A 22181-nucleotide genomic window follows, 5' to 3' on the forward strand; every position below is an offset into this window, starting at 1 on the left:
GGTTTTCTGCTTACTACAACATTACTTCATTACTGAATAGTATGCTGTTTTTCATTGAAGTTGTTCGTAAACCTAAATTTATATGAACAAATAAGTTTATCCTTAAACTTTAGTATTATGTAAAAAAAAACAACAACAACAAAAAAACACAGAGCTTCCCAACAGGATTATAAGCATAAAAGACACACACGTCTGAGAGTAGAAATAGGTAGAGGTCGATAGGGATGTAACGATTAATCGCAAGGCAGTTAAAAATCGATTCATAGGTATCACGGTTGATATCGATTTTCTGAAAATTGAATCGCAGTACTTTTTTTAAGTATCCACAAGTGTAGGCGGCGGGCGGAGCCTGCTAATACTTTCTTTCTGGCTGCCTTCTACTCTTAAATATGTTAATAAATGATTCATTACCCCTTTAGCACCGACAGAATATCTGTAATATTACTTGAATATCTGTAAAAGTCACGTTTTTCTATTAGCTCTGTCTGCTAGCATAGCTTCTCTTCTTCACTGCAATATATATGCATGCCAACCGACCACTGGGTTACCAGCGCCCTCTGCTGGTCCAAACAAATATGACGTAAATCAGTGCAATCACGGTTTTTTTTTTTTTAAAGTCCAATTGTTAAGGCACAAAATACATTTTCAGTTGCACTTTTATAAAGAAAAATAACTATTATGTAGTTTTGCATTGTTTATTATAGAACCAGAATTTCAATTAATAGGCTTCATTTTCATTTGTATTATTCCTTTATTTCATTCAAGATTTATTTTTAGTTAAATTGCATTGTTTTGAATAGTTTATCAAGGAATTCTTTTGACAATGAAAATTAAAAGGAAAATAGTTAAGTATTTTCTAGTTTTTTTCCCAAAAAAAAAAAATTTGTCTACAGTCCCATTTTGTAAAATAAATCATGAGAGAATCGTATCGTGAACCCAGTATCGTGAATCGAATCGTATCGGGAGTTGAGTGAATCGTTACATCCCTAGAGGTCGACCAATATGGGATTTTCAAAGGCCGATTTTTTTTTTTTAATTCAGCCGATGGCCGATATCTAAAGCCGATATTTTAGGTTGATTTCCCTTCTCCTGCCAAAAGTTAGGTTCAAGAAGGAAAGTGAAATTAGTTTTTCTTTGGTTTATGTGAAGACTTCGTTTTTTATGGCTCTTGTGTCCCATACTGACCTATCGTCTTCACTTCCACCCCTATCTGGGTGGTTCCATCTCAGTTTTTCCTTAGTTTTCTATTTATTTTTTGGTCTTTGCTGCATTACATCAGAAATTATGCCTGGAGGAATATTTGAAAAAATAACATTTACATGCAAATCAGGAGTTTGTGTTAGAGGTCGACCAATATGAGATTTTCAAAGGCCGATGCAGATACGGATTTAAAAAAAAGAAAATTCAGCCGATGGCCAATATCTAAAGCCGATTTTGGAAGCCGATATTTTTATACTTTTTTTTTTAAAGCACATTGATTATGAAAGACAATTGAAACACTCTTATGACATAAATATATATATTAGAAATTAAATTAAATGCACCAATAGAACTCTTAACATTTATTGAACTTTGAATATACCTGTACACAACCAAGTAAAACAAAAAGTACAGGACGGGTACGTAGCAGTGAAGCACGACTACAATGTGCAAGTAGTCGGTTTAAACTAAATACCTGTTTTAGGTAAAACCACTCACTCCTTTCCTCTGTTCACAGCCACCACCATTATACCTAAGCTTCACACTTGTCACCATATGCACAACTACAACATCACATCTCACCCTCACTTTAAAATAATCAACTCTTCCCCACCCTTTCCATTTCCTACCTTGAGTTTCTCCTCCCTGTTCCCTTCCCCCTTACCTAGGTGTAACACTGCCCTCTCTTTTTATATCCTCCCTATAATAGTGTTTCTTTCCCTTCCTTAGGGAGGGCTGGTGATGGACAAAAATATATATATATTTCTTTTTTTGGCCAATGGCCGATCTTGAAAAAAAAGTCCGATATACAGTATCAGCTGGAGGATATATTGGTCAACCTCTAGAAATAGGTATAGGTAATACTCAAGTGCCAAAATGAAAGCTGCAGAGAAAAGCAGGAGTTCAAAAGGAAGTTCTGATCCAAAACATATTCCACTGATCTGATTAAACATGTTAATGTTCTTTAAATATTAATGTATATTCATGTTAGTCTTTTCCTTACATTGTACTGCTTTCCATCCTTTAAGGCGATGTAGTGTTGAAAGCTCCGCTCAGGATTTTACATCATGATAACGTTATTCCTACACGTCAACATCTTTTTCATAATTTGTTCATAATAACGATAAGGAAATTACCACTGTACTATTTAAGTTTTAAATCCTAAGTAAACAGCTATTGCTGGACTGATGAATGGACACTAAACTGCAGTAGCATTTAAAATGGTTTGCTTGTTTGTCAGATAAACTAGGAGCCAAGAGTCTAAGAGTAACTAAAGCCATTTTGCAGTCAGTACTGCTGTTGTCTACAGTATTTTACAGTGCAGCCATTTGACATACCCTGTATTTCTAGGTTGAAATTAAATCAAATATGAGCGGCTGCAGTGTGCTGCTGCAGACCTAGATGAACTGCAGTGATTATGGGGCCATCTGCTCCCAGTGTGCCCAGCTGGAGGCTGAACTGCTGTAATCTGAACTGATGACGCCTGGCTTAGCCAGTGATGTTTGCACATGTCTGCTACCTAAAGCCTTTGATGTCATGGTTTGTTATGAAGTACTGTAATGGGGCATTCAGATGGTGATTCAATAGGTCATTTTATAGTTATGTGGTACAAAAGCAGGAAGCTAAAGAAGAATATGGAAAGCACAATGCAGCATGTCCACTCTACCACTCACTTCTGAATAGAAAATTAATGGCTTCAATTAGCCATTAGTCCAAGTGTATGATAATGAGTCAGTGTGCAGTGCTACCCTGGCTAATCCTTTGTCCCTTCTGCAGCAGCAGAGTCTGTCGGACTAATGTTGCTTCACTCTAATAACTGTATGCCACATCAGGAAGAGGCCTGATGGAGCCTATGAATAATTAAGCAACATGATTACAATGATGAAGGCACCTAATTCGATCTGCCTATTTAGCTGTAGTCTGGAAATGGGAGGCCAAGCAGCAGTGTCACACATTGTGTGAAAGCCGTGTTGTGAGGTAGAGATGAGAGATACTCAGGATGTGGGTGGATCATCGGTGCTTTGGGAGGCGGTGTCAAAGGGAAATGGATAGAGATGGAGGAGGGGCTGAGTGGCAGGAAAACACCCACTATTCTGCCATCTGTGCTGCAGAGAAGCACAAAGACGTGCTTGGGAGGGGCCGCATGTGTGCCCGTGTTTCAAAAATGTAAGGATGACGCCTTCAGAAAGGCTATCTATGGGTGTGTATGCGCCATGGGTGGCGGCAGTAAACAGCAGCAGCCATGTTGTCACACGGTTAGCTGCCGGAGGACCCAGACGCAGGACGAGGAGGCATGAGTAGCGTCCATAGAACCATTCCAGGTTTATAGGGCAGGATTTGAGAGAAAAAATAAGCATTCATTTTAAATCTTTTAATGCTAATGGGTAATGAAGCGTTCAAATCCAAAAAGAATGAGCCCACCCACACACATATCTCCCTATTGCCTTGAACAGGCTGTGTGCTGCATTATGTACTGCATTTCGTGGTCCGACTTTATCGCGCAGTCCTGCAGACGTGACGTCAAATGATGCTGAATGCGAGTCCTCCATGAATTGGGGACTGGAAGAAGTCAAACACGGTGGACCAACCAACTGTTTTGCTCTGCAGAGGCATTTTCTGAGGTTTTGCAGTAAAACAATAACCATGTCACAGCATCAGCTGCAATGCTATGAAAGAGTTGATGTGTGCTCCCATAATGATAAAACTCAAAATGACAAACTACAAAAAAGGAATCTATTCCTCCTGGGAAACAAATCCTGACTGTACTGAAGTAGTAGACAAGACAATGTCGATGACAACGAACCAGCAAATATTCTGTGTCCAAACACTCAGATGAATAGTACGTTAGGCTAATTAAGCATGAAGCACACCTGTGTGCAAAACAGGAGGGAGCCTAATCACTTACAGCGCAGACACACTGGCTGTGTTTGAAATTGCATACTTACGTACTACTCATACTAAGTCTGATGCTTAGTATGTAGTTCGTTCATATTAGATAGTATAAAAAGATTGAGTATGCGAGAAATACCCAGATGTATATTATATCGGGACATTTTTTTAAGTATGCACGGTGGGCACACTAGTCATACTCAATCGTCCCATGATGCATTGCGAGCAGAATGTAATATTGCCCTGGGACCGGCTTCAGGCTAAGCATCTCTTCTTGTCTTCCATTCATTTTTTAACGCTTTTGTAAATAGGGCTCTTGTTTTGAAGTTTACCAGAGGTTTTGTGAGTAGCGCAATGGCGGGTCTCCGAAAAACTCCAAAATGTCTCCAAAAATGTTTATGGATCAAATGAGCACATGTTGATATTCTACTTTTATCACTTTCTCGCTTAAAGTGCTTTTAGAACTTTCAAAGGTAGTGAATCAACAGAGATATTTAGTCTCATTGTGCTTCAGGTTTTTTTGTATACTTCAGTAGGAACGGTCATCATTGGTCATCATACTAATATATAATAGACAGTATATACTCATTGAGTTTGTAGTGTATAGTGTATAGAGTGTGTCATTTCGAACACAGCCACTGACAAGACTGGGAAGGAAGACACAAGCAGGAATAACTAAAAGCACAAAAAAACACAAGAGTCTACAAAGATCAGAACCCAACTGGAAACTTAAAAGCTACAGATACCAAAAAAGCAAGGCCTGACTATACAAAACATTAACCATCAGAGGAACCCACGAGATCTGTAGTCAGGCCTCAAGAGTTCAGATTGAGCCCAACAGAATACGGACAAAACGCGTCCGAACCCTGGTGAAGCCGATTTAGCCCCAAACTCATTATAGCCAGACACTATTCCAATCTGTGCATCCACACAGCTCAAGAACGAGTCAAGATATTAGTCGTTATTCATTTTCCAGAGGTCAGCCTTTGATTCACCTAATCAGCATCCATTTGTGCATCTATTTCGCGCTAATCAAAACACATCACCTGACCGCTCATTTACCACGCAGCACTTCAAAGAGTCTCAGCATTTTAATAAGCTTTACAGTATTTAGAAAACATGCACTAACAATGCAACAACCCTCGACATGGCAGTAAATTTGCAAAGCGATGCGTTCACTAGACGCAGAACTTTTGTCGGTCAACGTGACCCAGTAGCATGATTCAGGCTTGGCTTTTAACACCGAAATGATAAAAGCTTCTTTCTGCAAAAACATGTGTCTTGTTTTTAGCAAAAAAAAAAAAAAAAAAAAAAAATTAGTTAATTTTTTTACATTAATTAAGACTTTTTTTAAAAAATGCAAGCTTCATAGACATACACCTAAATTAAAAACAGAAATATAAAATAAATAAATAAACAAGCCTGTGATTATAGTGTTTATTGATGTTATCAGTAGCACTGAATTAAGCCCTCTATAGTTACCTGGATACATCCTGTGGAGGTGGAGGTGGAGTCTAGATTTAATCATCTGGTGACAGCAACGATAAATCTCACCTTTTTTTCATTTTTCATTTTCAAGAAGATTTAAATGCAGAGTTACAGCAAGGCATGTTTCAATCACTGTAGGTAATAATAAGCTAATAATATCTTGTATTTGTACAGATAAACGCCTCAGGTTTGGAGTATGTGACAAAACAAAGGAAATAGAAACAAATCGGTGCACTAGCATTGTGCATACAGAATAGCAAAGTGGGGAGCCAGATCCAGTGATTCAATGTAAAGCAATAAAAATGTAATATGCCCTTCTTGTGCAAGTGACTGCAGTTGAGTACACAACATAATATTTTCCTCAAGACACTGACATTTTAAAGCTATGCATCTTGGGCCATCTGGTATGTTTCTTTAATGTACAGTATGGCAGCAGATTGTAAATGTGACAATTGATGGGTGGGCTTTTTTTCACTGTGGGTCCTCTGCTCTGGCTTGCCTGCCAGGGCCAAGAGATTGCATCATTACAGTGGATGAAGTCATCCTGCAACATAAGGGTGGAACAGGTGCTGAAAATTTAATCAGAACAGGATGGAGGATGCTGAGGGAACATGTGAATGTACTGCTATGGCTCAATGCTGCTCCGACTGGCAGTGGTTTGATGCTCATGCACATAGCAGCGAAACAAATTTAGATTTACCAGATCTGAACCTTTTTTTCTGTATCTTGTCATGGTTGTAAAGGTACACATGATGATTTAACTAGAGTCTGATGAATAGGCACTGCAGAGAATTAATCAAATATCCATGAATCGAACGGAGCCAACAATTTAGATGTAGAGGTTGAAATTCTATCAATGTCTTTATATCCCCTTATCATTAATATTAACAATGCAGTGGTCCCTGCAGGGAGCTGTCAGGATTATATGGCTGTCTGCTATATGATCTGTGGAGTTTGGAATGTTTGATCAGGACACCCTTCAGTATTACTGCACATTCTCCCCAAGGTGCAAAAATCAGCTGCATAAAGTGTGTAAACCTGTAGAAAGCCACTACATTTTGACAGATTTTTGAAGCGGAATAAAAGTTCCTGCTGGAAAATGAAATCAGCATGAAGTGCTGTAAAGTTTGTGGACTTTGGACTTCAGAAAACATAGTGGCAGATGACATGACAGCCCAAATCTTGACTAACTGTGGAAACTTCACACTATAATTAAAAAACAAGTAGTTCTGAAGTGAAACATCAACAGCAGAGGTGAAAGTAACGGATTACAAGTACTCACGTTACTGTAATTAAGTTGCTTTTATGGGTACTAGTATATTTCCAAATCAGTAATTTTACTTGTACTTAAGTCCGTTTTAAAAGAAGTAAACTAATTTGTTACATTTCTACACCCAACCATTACTGAGTAATTTTTTTTATCCATATATTTTTTATTCTTAGCCATTTCTGATCTTCGGTTCAGGTTGGGGTTTTCTACCTATGTTGTTACCCACATGGCACATTTGGCAAATTCATAAATTTAGCTATACTTAGAGCCTGGTCATTTTTTTTTTTTATTATTTTGAATTGAATTAATTTGTGTTATTTAATTTTGAAAAAATAATTGTACATTTTGACAAACCTTTTATTTTATACAGATGCCTTTGTGGAAAATAAATTAAGCTCCAATTGTGCAAGATTTGGTTTCTTCCTTTTTAAGTTTATACATGAGATGTTTTACTGTATGTAAGGGAACCGTGGCAAGATTTATTACCAACAATAAACGTGAGGGGTGAAAGTAACTAGTAACTTTTACTTTGAGTATTATTTAATTGAGCTGCTTTTTACTTGTACTTGAGTATTTCATGTCTGACTTACTTGTACTTGTACTTGAGTACAATTTCAATCACGTAACAGTAGTTCTACTTGAGTAGATACATCTGTACTCTTTACACCTCTAATTAACAGAGGTAAATCTCACAATAGTGTATTTTAGAAAAGTATTACTACACGACGGAGATGTGCTCTGGTCCCACCATGAGTCTGACTGTTAGTAGAGCGTCCTGTGCTGGGGTTCAGGGCTTCAAGCTTCTGATGGAGTGCTATTGATTAGGAAGAATGTGGCGATACAGTTGCAGTCGCTCAGCATTGATTTTCTGGAAGTGCAGTAGTGAAGAGCAGGCAGAATGAGAGAGCTGGACCAGGGGGAACTGCCAGGTTATCTTCTCAAATATCCGGAAGTGCGCTCTTTTTCCTCCTGCTTTGAGGCACTGACCTTCTCCGACTCACCCAGAGATATATCTATTCAGACATTAGCTCAGCAGCTGCTCAGACAGACTGTTTTAGCAGCTTCAACAGCATTCACCTCAATTTGTCTTACAGCGTGTCAATCATTTTCAGTTCTTTATGAGCTTCCATGTGTTAGCGATGATGAACCAAATACAGTGAAGAAATACAGCTTTGAGGAAAGTCTCAACTGTTTGATGCAAAAGGACATTTTTTAGGGGAAGCAGTTTTTAGCACAGAGGTGCTAAACTCATTTTAGTTCAGGGGCCAAATATGGACCAGTTTGAGCTTAAGTGGGCCACAGATTTTAGGTTGGAAAAAAGGGGAATTTCAACATCAATAGCTGAGAGTCCATTATAGATATTCGCAAAATAAAAGCAATATTTCTGAATGTCGACCAAGTATAATTGCGCTTTGAACGTGTTTCCATTGAACGTTGTTTTGAGCATGCTCAGAATCTCCTTATAACACTTTGTTGTTTCACATCTAATGTGGCAGTAATAAGTTGAAAGCAAAATGCTAAGAAATATCCCGGTCTCTTCTGTTCACACGTACCACGCCATGTTTTCTCGGAGAGAAGTGGTCATGTGACCAGGTACGTCACGTTCTGTGATGTGTTTTTGTGGAAAAAGTGTTTCCATGGCACTTTTGCGACACATTTCAATATTGAAAAGCCTGAAAAACCTCTTCATGAAAGCGTAAAAACTTTTTGGCGATAGTTGTGTGCTTTTTCGAAAATCAGGTGTTTCATTACCAGTTTTGAATGCGCTACTTAGGTTTTGCACGTTTCCAAGGGTAATGGAAACTCAGCTAATGTGCCCTGGTTTGCACTTCCACGTATAAATGATAATAAATGATAATGTATGTAATTATATCAGTTCCTTCAGGATCTTCACTGAAATTTACCTGATTTTGGAAATTTGGGGAAATTTTGTGGAATAATTTGAGGAAAATTGGCCAGATTTAAAAAAAAAATTGAGAATTCTTTCAACAATTTCAGATTTTAAAAAATGACTGCCGTCATGTGATATAAGAACTGGAAAACTGAGCTCTGCAAATATTGAGAAATTAAATAGTTTTTTTGTATTTGTATGAGATATACAACTGAATTAGTTGGTAATTTACTCAATGTTTCATGGTTTTTCTGTCATTTTTACTTTTTCATGCGGACCGAGTTTGATGCTCCTTCGCAACGGTCCTTAACCTTTTTTTTCCCACGGACCGGTTTAATGTCATACAATATTTTCTCGGACCGGCCTTCAAAATGTGGCCAAAAACCCCCCAAAAAACTGTCATTTTCTAAACGTAATAATAAACGTGAATCCACTGTGTATACAACTTCATTAGCAGCGTCAATGTTCTCACTTTTTTTTGTTCAACAAACTCCAAAGGCTTGTCTTTTAATGCAGAATGCTCGGTCTCCAAGTGGCAAAACATCTTTGAAGGCTTCATTGCCTCATTAGAGAGCCAGTCGCCGTATATTATGCAGAGCAGGCTTGGTACTACCTGTTGTAATAAATCCATATTTCAAGTAGGACTCCTAGTATTGTCTGTTAAATGCAGCTTTCTTTTTCTTTGAAGTCGTAGGCTCTTCTTCTGTCTCCTGACTGGCTCTTTTACCCTGCGCAAAGACGCTTGTTTTTTGTTAACTTTGCTATCTTGGAGGTTTCACTTTAGCGGTAATTTACCAACCGAAGCATCCCCTTTAAGATGTGCTTAAAGGGGATGCTCTGGCCGGTGACCGAGGCAGGCAAATTCACATGCGTCCACATTGAGGGATAGACAGATGTAGCAGTGAGAATCTGGTATTTTTCCAAAATAAAACATCGTTCAGGCTCAGATAATAAATGCAATGAAAATGATGTAAATTGTGTATTCTTTTTGTGCGACCCGGTACCAATTGGGGACCTCTGCTCTTAAGGGCCAGATTTGGCCCCCAGGCATTTAGCATAACCATTAGGCCATTAGATCAAGTTTCCCTACGGCACTTGTCAAGTATATTTTTAACTCCAACTAAGAGTTTGTCTCCTTCAACAATTTGAAGGAGACAAACACACCAATAAAATTCATAAAAGCATTAATAAATCCCCAATGAAAGAAAATGTGAGTCTGGAACGCGGTCAGCAGCAATAACTAAGTAGAACCATCATTTGTAAGAAACCTGCTAAGACATGCAGCAAAAGCACAAATTCCCTTAAGCATAATTATAACACATAGACGACTCACAGCTTATTATATTTATTGTACATTTACGCTGAAGGATTTATGTATTTATTTAAGTCAGCATGAATTTTAATTAGGACTTCAAACACTTTAGCTTGGGTTCGGCCAAAGCAAGGTTCCTCTTTGATCAAGCATCACTCTCCCCTATGTTTCCCTTTTATATTTGCACCCTTTGGGCATCTTGGTTCTAATTGGCTCAGCGTCACTCCTCCTGCCTGTTGTCCGTGGGTCCATCTTTGTATCTGTCAGTGCAGATGAAAGGGAATGAGCAAGGGGCATTGGCTCTGAGATAAATTGGTGTCAGACGGTAAACCCTCTTGTATATTACATGGCATGATTGTATTTGTAAAAACACATCTGGTTATATAAACTTGAACACACTGCACGTGTCCTTAGCAAACTTTAGTTTTAGTATAAAGCTGGGGATGTCACGTATTCTGTGGATTAGTTTTTTTGTTTGTGTGTGTAAGTAGAGGAAATCTATGTTTGTGCTGTTTATAGGGCTCTTTCCTCCCCGCCTAATCCCCCCCCCTTCCTTCCTTCATCCCTCCCTGGGCTCTTGCTGTGTCGGTCCTGTGTGTTAATGTAGTGAAGTGGCACATCGGTCAATGAGCTCGTATTAACACCTGACTCCTGGCTGCTGTTTGTTCCTCAATGTGGGTTCCCATGGGCCTTTCCTCAGGCAGAGGCAAAATATCCCACGATCAATACCAACATCCAAGAAGGTCGCTGCAGGTGGAGAAAGGGAGCCTTTGTTAACATATCCGTGTAGATTCATATTTTGTACATAAATTAATTTTCGGGGTTTTTTTACCTTCATCCTCCAGTTCTTGCTTTTTCAGATGCCTGTGACACCACTGGCAGTGGTGAAAAAAGTAATCCCAGTGCTTAGAAAAGTACAGGTTGACTTTTAATTTGTATATATTATAACATAGAATATAAAATATAGATATTCCAAGGTATAGGTAAATTATAGGTATTCTAAGTTAAAAACTGCAATGTAGAAAGTAGCAAGTCCAATAATTGATGTATATTTTTAACAGTTCATTATAACGCCTTGAAACTATTTATTTTAGCAATGAGCTGATAGTTATACAAACATGCAAGTGCATTTCATTTGTTAAAGGAATTGATTGCATACTAAACTATACAGTATATTGTGTATATATGTTTTCCTCTTTTAAAATAAATGTACAATTATGGTGCCAAGAGTTCAGAATCCAAATCATTTTATTGTCATTGTACAAAGTACAATAAAATAGCAAATGCCCCCCACATAACATTCAAATACATTTAAAGATTCAAGCCAGGACAGACACAGTATCATTAAAAAAAAAAATTTTAATAAAAAATTAAAAAAAAAAAGGTATGGTAAAAACCATATTACCACATGGGATCTGTGACTGTCTCAGTTGACACTAGGATCTGTCTTTGAAAACCATTATGTGGGACCAGTTGCATTTTAGAAATGAAAAAGAAAAATCTGGCACGTGATGCCTGGTAGGAAATAAACTTTAAACTTTAATTCACTTAACTGAAAAAGTACAACGTTTTTAAACGAATTTGGGTAAAATTAAAAGTAAAAAAGTAAACTCAAAAAATGTACTGAAGTGCTTTTTTTATTGTATTATTACTCAATTTAAGTCAAGCAATCATTCCTCACTGCAGGTGAGTCTTACTTTCAGTCATTCACTTCAACTCAAATTTAGGAGGAAGTAATGCATTCTTTTGAAATGTATTTCTAATTGTTTTATTTACCCTGCAATCTACTAAAAACGTCTTTTATTTGCCTTTTTCTCATTCTCTTTTTTTCCTCTTACTCATTGTTACAATAGGATTACTAGTCTGCTGAGTGCATTTAGAAATTACCTTTGTTCCATCGGCCCTAGATCCTCCTCAGATGCAATCATATCTGCCACTGGGTATTTATTGACTCGTTCTCCTCTCCCTGCAGGCTCTGGCAATGACTGAAGTGAACGGACCGAGCCGCCAGGTGGCAGAGCCACAGATCGCCATGTTCTGTGGCCATCAGCTCCTGCACATGAACACACAAACTGGCCAATGGGAGCCTGATCCTCAGGGCCGCCAGGGCTGCTTCAAAGAGACCACCGACATCCTGTCCTACTGTCAGGAGGTAGGGAACTGTTGACCAGTAACCCAAAATAACACAAAGGAGTCAATAATGTTTGACTCTTAACATGTTTGAAGAGTTTTTAAAAACAAATGCTGCACATTATTTATAATTTGGTTCTCGTCTCAGCATTTGAAATTATTATTCACAAGGTCACTTTAACTGCTGTTTTATACCTGCACTCTGGTATGGTAGAACAAAAAACCACTGATGGTTCTTGTGGTCTCTGGAATTGATGGCGGGGGTATTTTTTAGCGATGTACCCTGGTGACGATTTTTGTGATTGATCAAAAATCCGTAATTATCAAATAAATATATTTCAAAACATTTTTTTTTAACATATTTGATACCAACATGTCGCCAATGATGTGAAACATCTTCAACAAAACAATTTGAGTCACTTCAAAATCTATAATTGTTTCTACTTGCCAAAAGTCTTATTTTATGAGCTTGGGGAATGGACTGGGATGATTTTAAGACCTTAAACAAAACTCTGCCGTGAATATTGAAGATGTTATCGACAGTCTTGACTTGTGCAAAACTATTCTCAAAATCTAAATATTTTGTCACTTTTTGTCCTCTGATGGCAAAAAGAGAGTTAAAAGCGACCCAGATTGTTTTGTTGAAGATGTGTCTCATCATTGTTGACATTTTGGTACCAAATATGACAAACAAATGTTTTGAAGTAAATTTATTTGACAATTATGTGTTTTCGATAAATCGCAAAAATCTACAACGTACAGTATATCATAAAAGTGCGCTCAAAAACACCCCTGCTACCAATTCCGGAGACCACAAGAATCTTTTTTTTCAAGGCTGGGACAACGCGTCGACGCAAAAAATACATTAACGCAAAATATGTGCGCCGATGCGTCGTCTGACCAAAACAAAGATGGCGGCGCCGGAGGATAACTAACGCGAGTGACTACTCCGTGTTTAAATAAGTACAAGTCAATGAAGGCACGCACTCGTTTGTTGAAGGTAGCTGTTCCCCGTAACCCTCGTCCTTTATCCTGGGTGTGACCGGATAGCAGCGCGTCGACGAGACAAGGAGGAAACACCCGCCGTGACATCAGCAGCAGCACGTGCACGCGCACACACACACACACACACACACTTCTCAAGGGAAAAGGGAAGTTTATTTTTTGCTGGAAAAGCACTTTCTGTATTAGCATTTGGAATTTTGAGTTTAAGAAAAATGTGAGTGGCAGAGTGTATTACTTAAAGTTGTTTTTATTTACATGTGAATGAAGAATTAAAAGATGCACTTTTTTCAGTAAGCTAGGCCTATGTGTTTTCAATATAAATCTTAAATTTTGTAGGTTGAGGAAGGAAACCATGACAGTCTGCCGTCTCCCACTGCCTTTTTATTTTTATTTTTTTATTGAGTGCTACCTCTGACTCGGAATGCATTATTTTGTACTTTTATATTCTTACTTGAACTTTATTTTGGAATTTTGAATTGAAGTGCAATAAACATATATTGCAATGTTAAGGAATTCGTATGTTGTTTTGTTTTGTTTTTTTTCATTTTATATATGTAATAATTGTTTATCCCAGCCCTTTTTTTCTTACTTCTTATATATCATACTTTGAACAAAACACAACTGTATTTTTGTCAACCATGGGGAGGGGTATCCCCCCAAATAAGGCCCTTTTGAGATATGACCGTTAACCTCATTTAACTATATAACTTTTTAACTATAATAACGTCTCAGGGATGTGTGTATGAGTATGAGCAGATGTGGAGTATGGGATATACGTATGTTTTTAACTGGATCCTGGAGAAACGTACTCTCATCTTCTCTGCACTACTATGTATGTTTGGCAAAATTACAATACAGCTTGATTTGATTTGATTTGATTAGACTTGCTCGTAGTTTGTTTGTCAATAATTTTATTCTCCATCAACTTCTTGTTGAGGGCTGCACATGTTCTCCAGGCCCTTTGGGGCCCTTTGTTTAAAAAGCTACTGGAAAGCAAGTCAAGCGCCATCTGGAGACCAAATTATACATGGCTGTTAATGACAGCTGCAGCAACCACTAGAATGAAAACACTGTGATGAGATCTGCTGACACATCATGCATGCAAGAGTGCGTTTACACAGTCTTCTTCCTTTTTTTTTTTTTTCGCTTAGATATCAAAGCTGTGGGCATTTCTAATGCGCTTTCAAATGTGGTCCAGTTACAGCTTTTTTTTTCTTTTTGTTATCAGTGTCAAGTTAAGCCTTTGTACTCGGTCTCAATTTTAAATAGAAACTGTCAGATGTAAAGCGGGAATAATAAAAGATGAAAATGGTAATTGAAAGTTAAGCACACCGTGTCTAATGTGGCTTCAAATAAATGCCTCACATGGCATTGAATATGCTGTATGTGTTATTCTGGCTGACTGTGATGTTCTTCCTCTTCTATTTCCTAATCTGATGCTCTTCACATCTCTTTTCTGTCCACATATTTACTTTTGTCGCTACCTGCATGTACCCAGATGTACCCAACGCTTCCAATCTCACATACAGAGGAGTCAAAGTTTCCCGTCACCATCCCCTCCTGGTGCAAGAAAGGTTGGGGCCACTGCCAGACGCACCCCTTTATAGTGGTGCCCTACCGCTGTTTGGGTAAGACCAACACCCCCTACTGTTATTAATGATTAGGACAAAGATTCATTAAACTGCTCAGGATGTACTTTATGGCTTCGTGTGATTGTTGGTACTTTTCTGGCTTAGTGACTGACACATTAAGCACAATGTTGAATGCACACCATGGACTTTCTGACCTAAAGAGTTGACCCATATGAGCTATTTTAAATTATTCCTCAGGCCAATATACAGCACTTGACAGTATCAATGCTCCGAGCGCCGCTTCTCTCTTGAAACACCGACTATGTAAGTCTGGAGGAGACCGACCGTCTTTCACCAGGTCATGTGACCTGGAGAATGTTTCACTTCACGGCAGCCACGTGACCACGTGCTCGGATACACTCAATGGGTTAAGGCTTTTGCTAATATTTTTCCGCCTGTTTGACTCCTGGTCATGGCCGAGGCAAGCAAAAAGTTTAAAACAGCTTCTGAGGAGGCTAAAAAGACGCCGCCGACCACAGGCTTGGCTATATATATAGTTCCCACGTAACGTCACAACATACAGGCATTTCCTGACCGGCGCTATTGCTGTGGGCAGCTGAAACGAGTTTAGCCTCTGTTTAGCCAAAAGAGCACAATATGGTAGTTTTGTGTTGGGTTAATGTTGCACTAATCGCCGTGATTGTTCAGTTAAACATGGATTCTTTAGTAAGGGAAGCGGCAAGTCAGATACATAACTTCGGGATAAGGATTGGCTCTCGGGGCTGGGCTCGCGCCGCGGCTACAGTCTATGGGCTGGAGGAGCAGCCGCCGCCGCTGCAGACCCAGTGCTCATCCAGCGTCGGTGGCGCTTCCCCCCTACTCCCTGGCCTTTCGGCCCCCTTTGCCGGGGAAAGTTACTGGTCTAGTGCCCCTAGTGGCCAAAAGTTACACAGTGTGTCTTTAAGTTTGGCCCTCTGATTTCATCACAAAATAAAAAAATAATGGACATTTGTTGCTAAATGAAATGGAAGGTGCTCTACTTTGGCCATTGACTTAACAAACAAATCAGTCAATACACGCTGTTCATTATACAGAATGCACCATGAATCAGTGTATCAAAAACATTCACAGGCACAAAAAGGTGCACCCACCACTCAGTAAGCCACACTCAGGCGTTATCTAAATCACAAATACAGTAAATGTACAACATTACTTACCTTTGCCATGGAGGTGATATTCTTACCAGAGTTTATTTATTCATTTGTCTGTTTGTCTGTTAGCAGGATTACGTTGAAAGTATTTAACAGATTTTGACCAAATTTGAACCAAAAATAGACCATACCGTGGAAGATTCTATTACATTTTGGAGGGCATTCAGATCATCATATACTGATTCTGGATCAGTTTGAAAAATCTAAAAGTCTCTATCTCTCATCGTTGGCAAACGTTCATATCTTGGTTCGCAATTGACTGATCTTTATGATTTTTTACTCAGTTATGTCTGGTTGGTTCCTCAGTTATCCCACTGAATTTCGTCCAGATTGGATTACAACCTCGTTTTTTTTTTTTTTAAATGGTGGTACCATACATTTGGACTACTGTATTGTTATTATTGGGGATATACATTTCTGCTAATCCTTTAATGTGTGAATGATCATGGTGCTACGGTCAGGATGTTTGGCGCTTGGCTGAGATTTGTGCGCTCTGAGTGCTCTCGTTTTGTGAAATATTCTTCATCTTAAATCAAACCTAATATTTCTGAAATGGTACTGTTTACACACTAACTCTGTACTGTCTCTTTTACAAATCAGTTTAAATGTACTGTTTGAGATGACTGCATATCATCATAGCTGTGTCCAGATCTCCTGTTCTTAGTCCTGTTAATGTATAAAATATGTTTTTCATATCTGCTTCTGTGCCAAGTTAACTAAGTTGCACCTGTTAACTCACAGATATCTAGTGCTGTGCAACAATGAGATAAAAATGCATGTAGCAGTACATGTTAGGACACACTAGGGGGCCAAATAGGTCTATTACAGATGAATTCAAAGATTCAAAGTGTTTATTATCATGTGCACGGTAAGGAAATGTGTTTCCCTGTACAATGAAATTCTTACTTTGCTGTCCACACTAGATGCCACAAAGAAAAAAAAACAACTAATTTGAAACCATATACCAAACAAAACAAAGAAAAGAAAAGTATGATAATTTTAATAATTTAAAAAGTAATAAAGATATATATGTACAAGAAAAATCCAATATAAAATGTATTGTGCAGCACAGATGTCTGTCCCCATTGGTCCCTCTTCTTTACTGTTGTTAAGACAATACGTTGTTACTTTGTAAAGCTTGTAATATTATTTCTGGATGCAGAAGATCCACATATCACAATGATGTATTTATGCAACAGGAAAAGAATTGTGTACATCTGTGAGTGCAGCTATAGATTGTATATTTAACGATTTAATGTTGCACACTGAGCATGAACCAACGGTCCCGGTTTTTCGATCATACTAATAAGTGAGTCTTGTTTTCTAAATAAAACTGAAGCTAATCCTCTGACAGTTGGTAAACACTGTGTTCACTCTGCAGAGGGTGAGTACGTGAGTGAAGCCCTGCTGGTGCCCGACCGATGCCGCTTCCTGCACCAGGAGCAGATGGACACTTGTGAGAGTTACGTGTACTGGCACAACATTGCCAAGGAGGTGAGGGGGGGGTGGATTTATGTTAGTAAATCAACAAAATAATGTCCTTGTTCACAGTCAGCGTGAAACCCCAATAAAGCTCTTTGAAAGCAGCAGTGTGTAGGTGGTGTACTGCACAGTTTATATAAAGCTGCAATAAGGCTGGGCGATATATCGAGTTTTAAATAAATATCGATATAGTTATTTAAGAGATGTAGCATAGGACTATATTGTAATATCGATATAATTCATGTAACATTCAAAGTTTCTTCTGTAGAGCCGCCAGTATGCCTTTTTCTCCTCTGTCTTTCTTAACCCCGCCCCGCATCTCTCCCGCTCTGTCCCTGAGTGAAACTCAACACACACACGTGCTGACGAAACACCTCCTCCACTCACTCTGCAGTGACAACATTAGAGACAGAGTCCACCAACAAAGATTTGGTTTGTAAAAAAAAGAATAATGGTTAAATAATTTGGAATGGTTTGTCTTCAGAGTGTCTGTCTGCAAGTGAATGAGTGCGTGCGGGAGTGAGTGAGTGTGTGTGTGCGCTGTAGAGATCCAGAGGTCTCCGCGGATCGATAACGTTATAAACAGGACTCAAAACAACTCGTTATCATCACATTTATTGTTGGGAAGCTCAAACACTGCTTCTACGTCGTTTCAGACGGGACGGTAACAGAAAAGTAACATAAAGCTCTGTCCATGTGCTCAGTACAACCCAGGAAGTAAGCAGGTCTCTGACCTTACGTTACCATGGTTTCCTTAAAAGGACAGTCCTCCAAAGGCGATCATTACAGCGCATGTGTGTGCGCGCACATGTGCGTGTGTTCGTAGTGGTAACTTTTGTATTATAATACTTTGGATAATAGTATCTGATAAATTCACAACTGCAGGAATTAAATAAATAATTGATAGTCAATTGTAATAATTAAAAAAAACTGTACAGCACTTTGGTCAGTTAAAGTTGTTTTTAAAATGTGCACAAATGCACATAATTTGTTTAATAAATGATTATATTGTTCTCTACACCTCTGTTAATAAAGGTCCCTGTGTAACATTTGGCATGTGACTTTAACTGACATACCTTACTTTAAGGGTTTGCCTCCGAAAAAGGGAACTAACAGGTACGTTATGCTATAATAGTTAGGGGAAACCAACCAATGAATGACGAGTATTGCCATTCTGGTTCAATTGTATGCATCAAAGCATCATCTCAAGAGAAGGGCAAAATATCGAGATATACATCGTGTATCGTGATATAACTTGAAAATATCGAGATAATAAAAAAGGCCATATCGCCCAGCCCTAAGCTATAGTCCAGAAAGTCTTTTTTTAACTACTCCATTGTTTGCTAGAGTTTGTGAGCAGTACCTTAGATTTATTCAACTCATTCTGATCCCTTATCTTGCATCAGGAATGCACTGCAGACAATCTGGAGCTCCACAGCTATGGGATGCTGCTACCATGTGGGGACCATTTCCGGGGAGTTGAGTACGTTTGCTGTCCAGGTCGAGGAACCTCAAGTGGAAAAGGGGAGGCGGAAGAAAGGGACGTCCCTGCTGCTCCTCAGACACTCTCCTCCAAGAGCAGCGGGAAAGCCATCACCATGTAAGATATTCAGATGTTGTAGGATAAAGCTGTCATCAGTCGTCAAAAATAACGACTCCTTACTTCTTCTGCTCCTTTTTTTATTTCCTCCAGCACCAAAGTGGCAGCTCCCACTGCCAGCCCCTTTCCTGAAACAAACGTAGAGGAGGCGGATATGGAAGAGGATGATGATGATGAGGTGATGGAAGAAGAGGAGGAAGAAGATGAAGAGGAAGTGGATGAGGAGGACGCAGCGGATGAAGAGGAAGAGGAGGCGATAGCGGTGAAAGATCCAGACGAGTATGAATACCCCATCGACTCAGGACCCTACCAGACATCAGACTACTTGGACTCGTACTACTATGAGAACAGCCACAAACCCACCACCTCCTCCCCTCTGATGAAAGGAGAAAGTCGTGAGTGTCTCGATGTTTATTTTGTGTTTCTCCTTGTTGCCGTGGAAAATGAAAGTCAATTAATCCAACTATTTATATAGCACTGTTCTCACCAATTCAATTGTAGATCAAAGTGCTTCACAGAAATTTGCTAACGTGTTTGACAAAAGTAAAAAATGATAAAGAGCTTTAGAGACTAATGTGCACAGAAGTAATTTAATAAAATAATTAAAAAGATGACAAAATAAGAACGCGTTAGAGATTTTTAAAAAACAAAGCAGAGAAGGGAATAATTAAAAAAATATAAATCATTAAAATTAGCATACAAATATTAAAAATTAAGAACCCTAAAAATTGTAAAAACCATAAAGCACTGCATAAAAGCCAGACTGATACTAATACGTTTTTTGCTTGCGTTTAAAAATCATGATACTCCCGGCTCCTCTTGCTGTTCCATAGTCCAATCTTAGAGTTGTAACTGTATTGTTATTCTCTACTTTTTCCTTTACACTATCTTAGTAATTGTTTATCTATATTTGAATCATTTATGTGTCCCAGAGCCAGACAGACATGTATATCCTACTGAGGATTATAGGAAGCTCTACACAGTATGCAGTGATTTACTTAATGTTACTGTTTAGCATTCTTTTTAACATGATATACATGGGTTTGTTCAGTTCTGGTGTAAAACACTTTTATTTTTCTTTGCCATGTTGACATTTTAGTGAAGAGTAAAATCAACAACAGGTTCTTAGATACAGAATCAGGGTGTCCAAACTTTGGTGACAAATGACCTCATTAGAGAAAAAAATTGGCTTCTCTCTCTCTCTGTTTTGGTTTTGCTTGTTGTTCATTGTGTAAAATCTGCTGTACGCAGGGCAGCTCCTACTAGTGTTTGAACCAGGAAGTGTAACCCTGACACATTTCACGTTTGGGGCCAAAATCCTTTCTTAATAAATAATTTCCTGGCAAGCCAGAAAAACATGGCAGACTGTAGTTTGGACATGGAATCAAAGAGTTATCTATGATTTTATACTGTAGTTTGGACATGGAATCAAAGAGTTATCTATCATTTTATACTGTAGTTTGGACATGGAATCAAAGAGTTATTTATCATTTTATACTTTTCCAAAGTGATTCTGGATTCAGTGAGACCAGTGGCTCAGGATTCTCTCTGTGCAGAGGTTACATGTTCTCTCTAAGTATGCATATGTTTAGTTAAGGTAATCTGGATTTACACTTTAGAAACTCATAGTTTCATTTCTGTGGACCAATGATTGTCTGCCTGTGTGTTATTCTTGTGATATATTGGTGTGGGACAGTTGGTCAGGCTTTAACCATAAAGTGAGTATAATATGATTAATACATCTATACTGTAAGTTGCTCACATCAAACCAAAGACAATTTAAAATGGCTTTATTACTTTAGCTTAAATGTTAGTTTATTTGAGGGTGAGTTTCTCATGGTTTACCTGAATTGATGTTACTCTCTCAGAGGTCTCTGTCATACTTTTTTTTTTTTGCAACAGTGATAACTTGAATTGTGTCTTCCTTATCCAGTAATGACTCCTCGGCCCACTGATGGCGTGGATGTTTATTTTGAGAAGCCAGTTGATGACACAGAGCATGCCAACTTCCTTCGCGCTAAGACAGACCTGGAGGACCGCAGAATGAAGCGCATCAATGAGGTGAGCGAGAAAAAAAGGCTAAAGAACGTTAACTTTGGAAAAAAAACATGTTCTTACATCCCAGCTGATCAAGAGTCAAAGCTGTGAACATTCAAACAGCAAACTATTAATAATACTAATGTCTGTATTTATATTAAATGTATAATGAAAGCTAATGATAAACAGTGTTCATTTTGCCAACACATTTGCTTTTAATCTTAGTTTTTGTGTTTCTTTCTATCATTTTATAAAGAGTTATTGAAATGTTGGTCTTTACACTTTTTAGGTGCATGTTACTGCCTCCCAATTGGCTTACTACTTAATGCTATTTTTTTTTTTTGATGAGGTTGGCAGGTTTTCACACTGTTGAATATTGTTTTTCATTCATCAGATCATGAAGGAATGGGCAGAGGCAGACATCCAGTCCAAAAACCTGCCAACGTCAGAGCGACAGTCTCTGAACGAGGCAAGTAGACGTTTGCACCGGTTTAGTGTGAAACGGTCACCTGCAGTCATATGAAATGAATGAAAACCAAATGAAGACCAATGGAATTGTTTCTTTTTCACTCCCAGCACTTCCAGGCCGTGCTACAGACACTGGAGGAGCAGGTTGCTGGAGAGCGGCAGAGGCTGGTGGAAACTCATCTTGCCAGAGTTGAAGCAATACTCAATAACAATCGCCGCCTGGCTTTGGAGAACTACCTGACTGCTGTGCAGTCTGATCCCCCTCAGGTGAGTCAGTCCTGAAGGAGAATACACGTAAAGTCTATATGTGACGTGCAGTACGCCGTGTGGACTCAGTCTGTAACTCTGTGGCATTCCCTTTGTCCTCTCTTCACCTGGGGTTTTGTAGCCGGAGTGTGTGCTGCAGGCTCTGAAACGCTACATGGCTGCAGAGCAGAAGGACCGCAGGCACACACTGAGGCATTACCAACATATTGTGGCTGTCGACCCTCAGAAGGCTGAGCAGATGAAATTTCAGGTGTGTGTTAGCGAGGGCAGTGTTTCTGAAATGGGGTTACGCGTGCCCCTAGGGGTACGCGATGGCACTACAAGGGGTACTTGAGAGAGAGAGAGAGTGGAAACTGAACA

General features: G+C 38.8%; 1 protein-coding gene and 1 long non-coding RNA gene across 2 annotated transcripts in view; one reads left to right on the top strand and one right to left on the bottom strand.

Moving 5' to 3' along the window:
* The window catches only part of aplp1 (amyloid beta (A4) precursor-like protein 1), a 46299-nt gene that overhangs the window by 17297 nt on the left and 6821 nt on the right, over positions 1 to 22181 (top strand). The window contains exons 2-10 of the mRNA XM_028470146.1: positions 12023 to 12202; positions 14684 to 14813; positions 17349 to 17461; positions 18856 to 19049; positions 19143 to 19444; positions 20983 to 21110; positions 21481 to 21555; positions 21663 to 21821; positions 21943 to 22071. Of these exons, the coding sequence (XP_028325947.1) occupies positions 12023 to 12202; positions 14684 to 14813; positions 17349 to 17461; positions 18856 to 19049; positions 19143 to 19444; positions 20983 to 21110; positions 21481 to 21555; positions 21663 to 21821; positions 21943 to 22071 (1410 nt within the window). The remainder of the gene's footprint in view (positions 1 to 12022; positions 12203 to 14683; positions 14814 to 17348; positions 17462 to 18855; positions 19050 to 19142; positions 19445 to 20982; positions 21111 to 21480; positions 21556 to 21662; positions 21822 to 21942; positions 22072 to 22181) is intronic.
* Positions 10183 to 12096, bottom strand: LOC114477711 (uncharacterized). Its single transcript, XR_003675752.1, has 4 exons — positions 11938 to 12096; positions 10883 to 10925; positions 10695 to 10797; positions 10183 to 10310 (listed from the first exon to the last, which is right to left on the bottom strand). It is a non-coding gene; the product is annotated as an uncharacterized LOC114477711 (long non-coding RNA).

This window comes from Gouania willdenowi, chromosome 16 (assembly GCF_900634775.1).
Source record: "Gouania willdenowi chromosome 16, fGouWil2.1, whole genome shotgun sequence".
Classification (NCBI taxonomy): Eukaryota; Metazoa; Chordata; class Actinopteri; order Blenniiformes; family Gobiesocidae; genus Gouania; species Gouania willdenowi.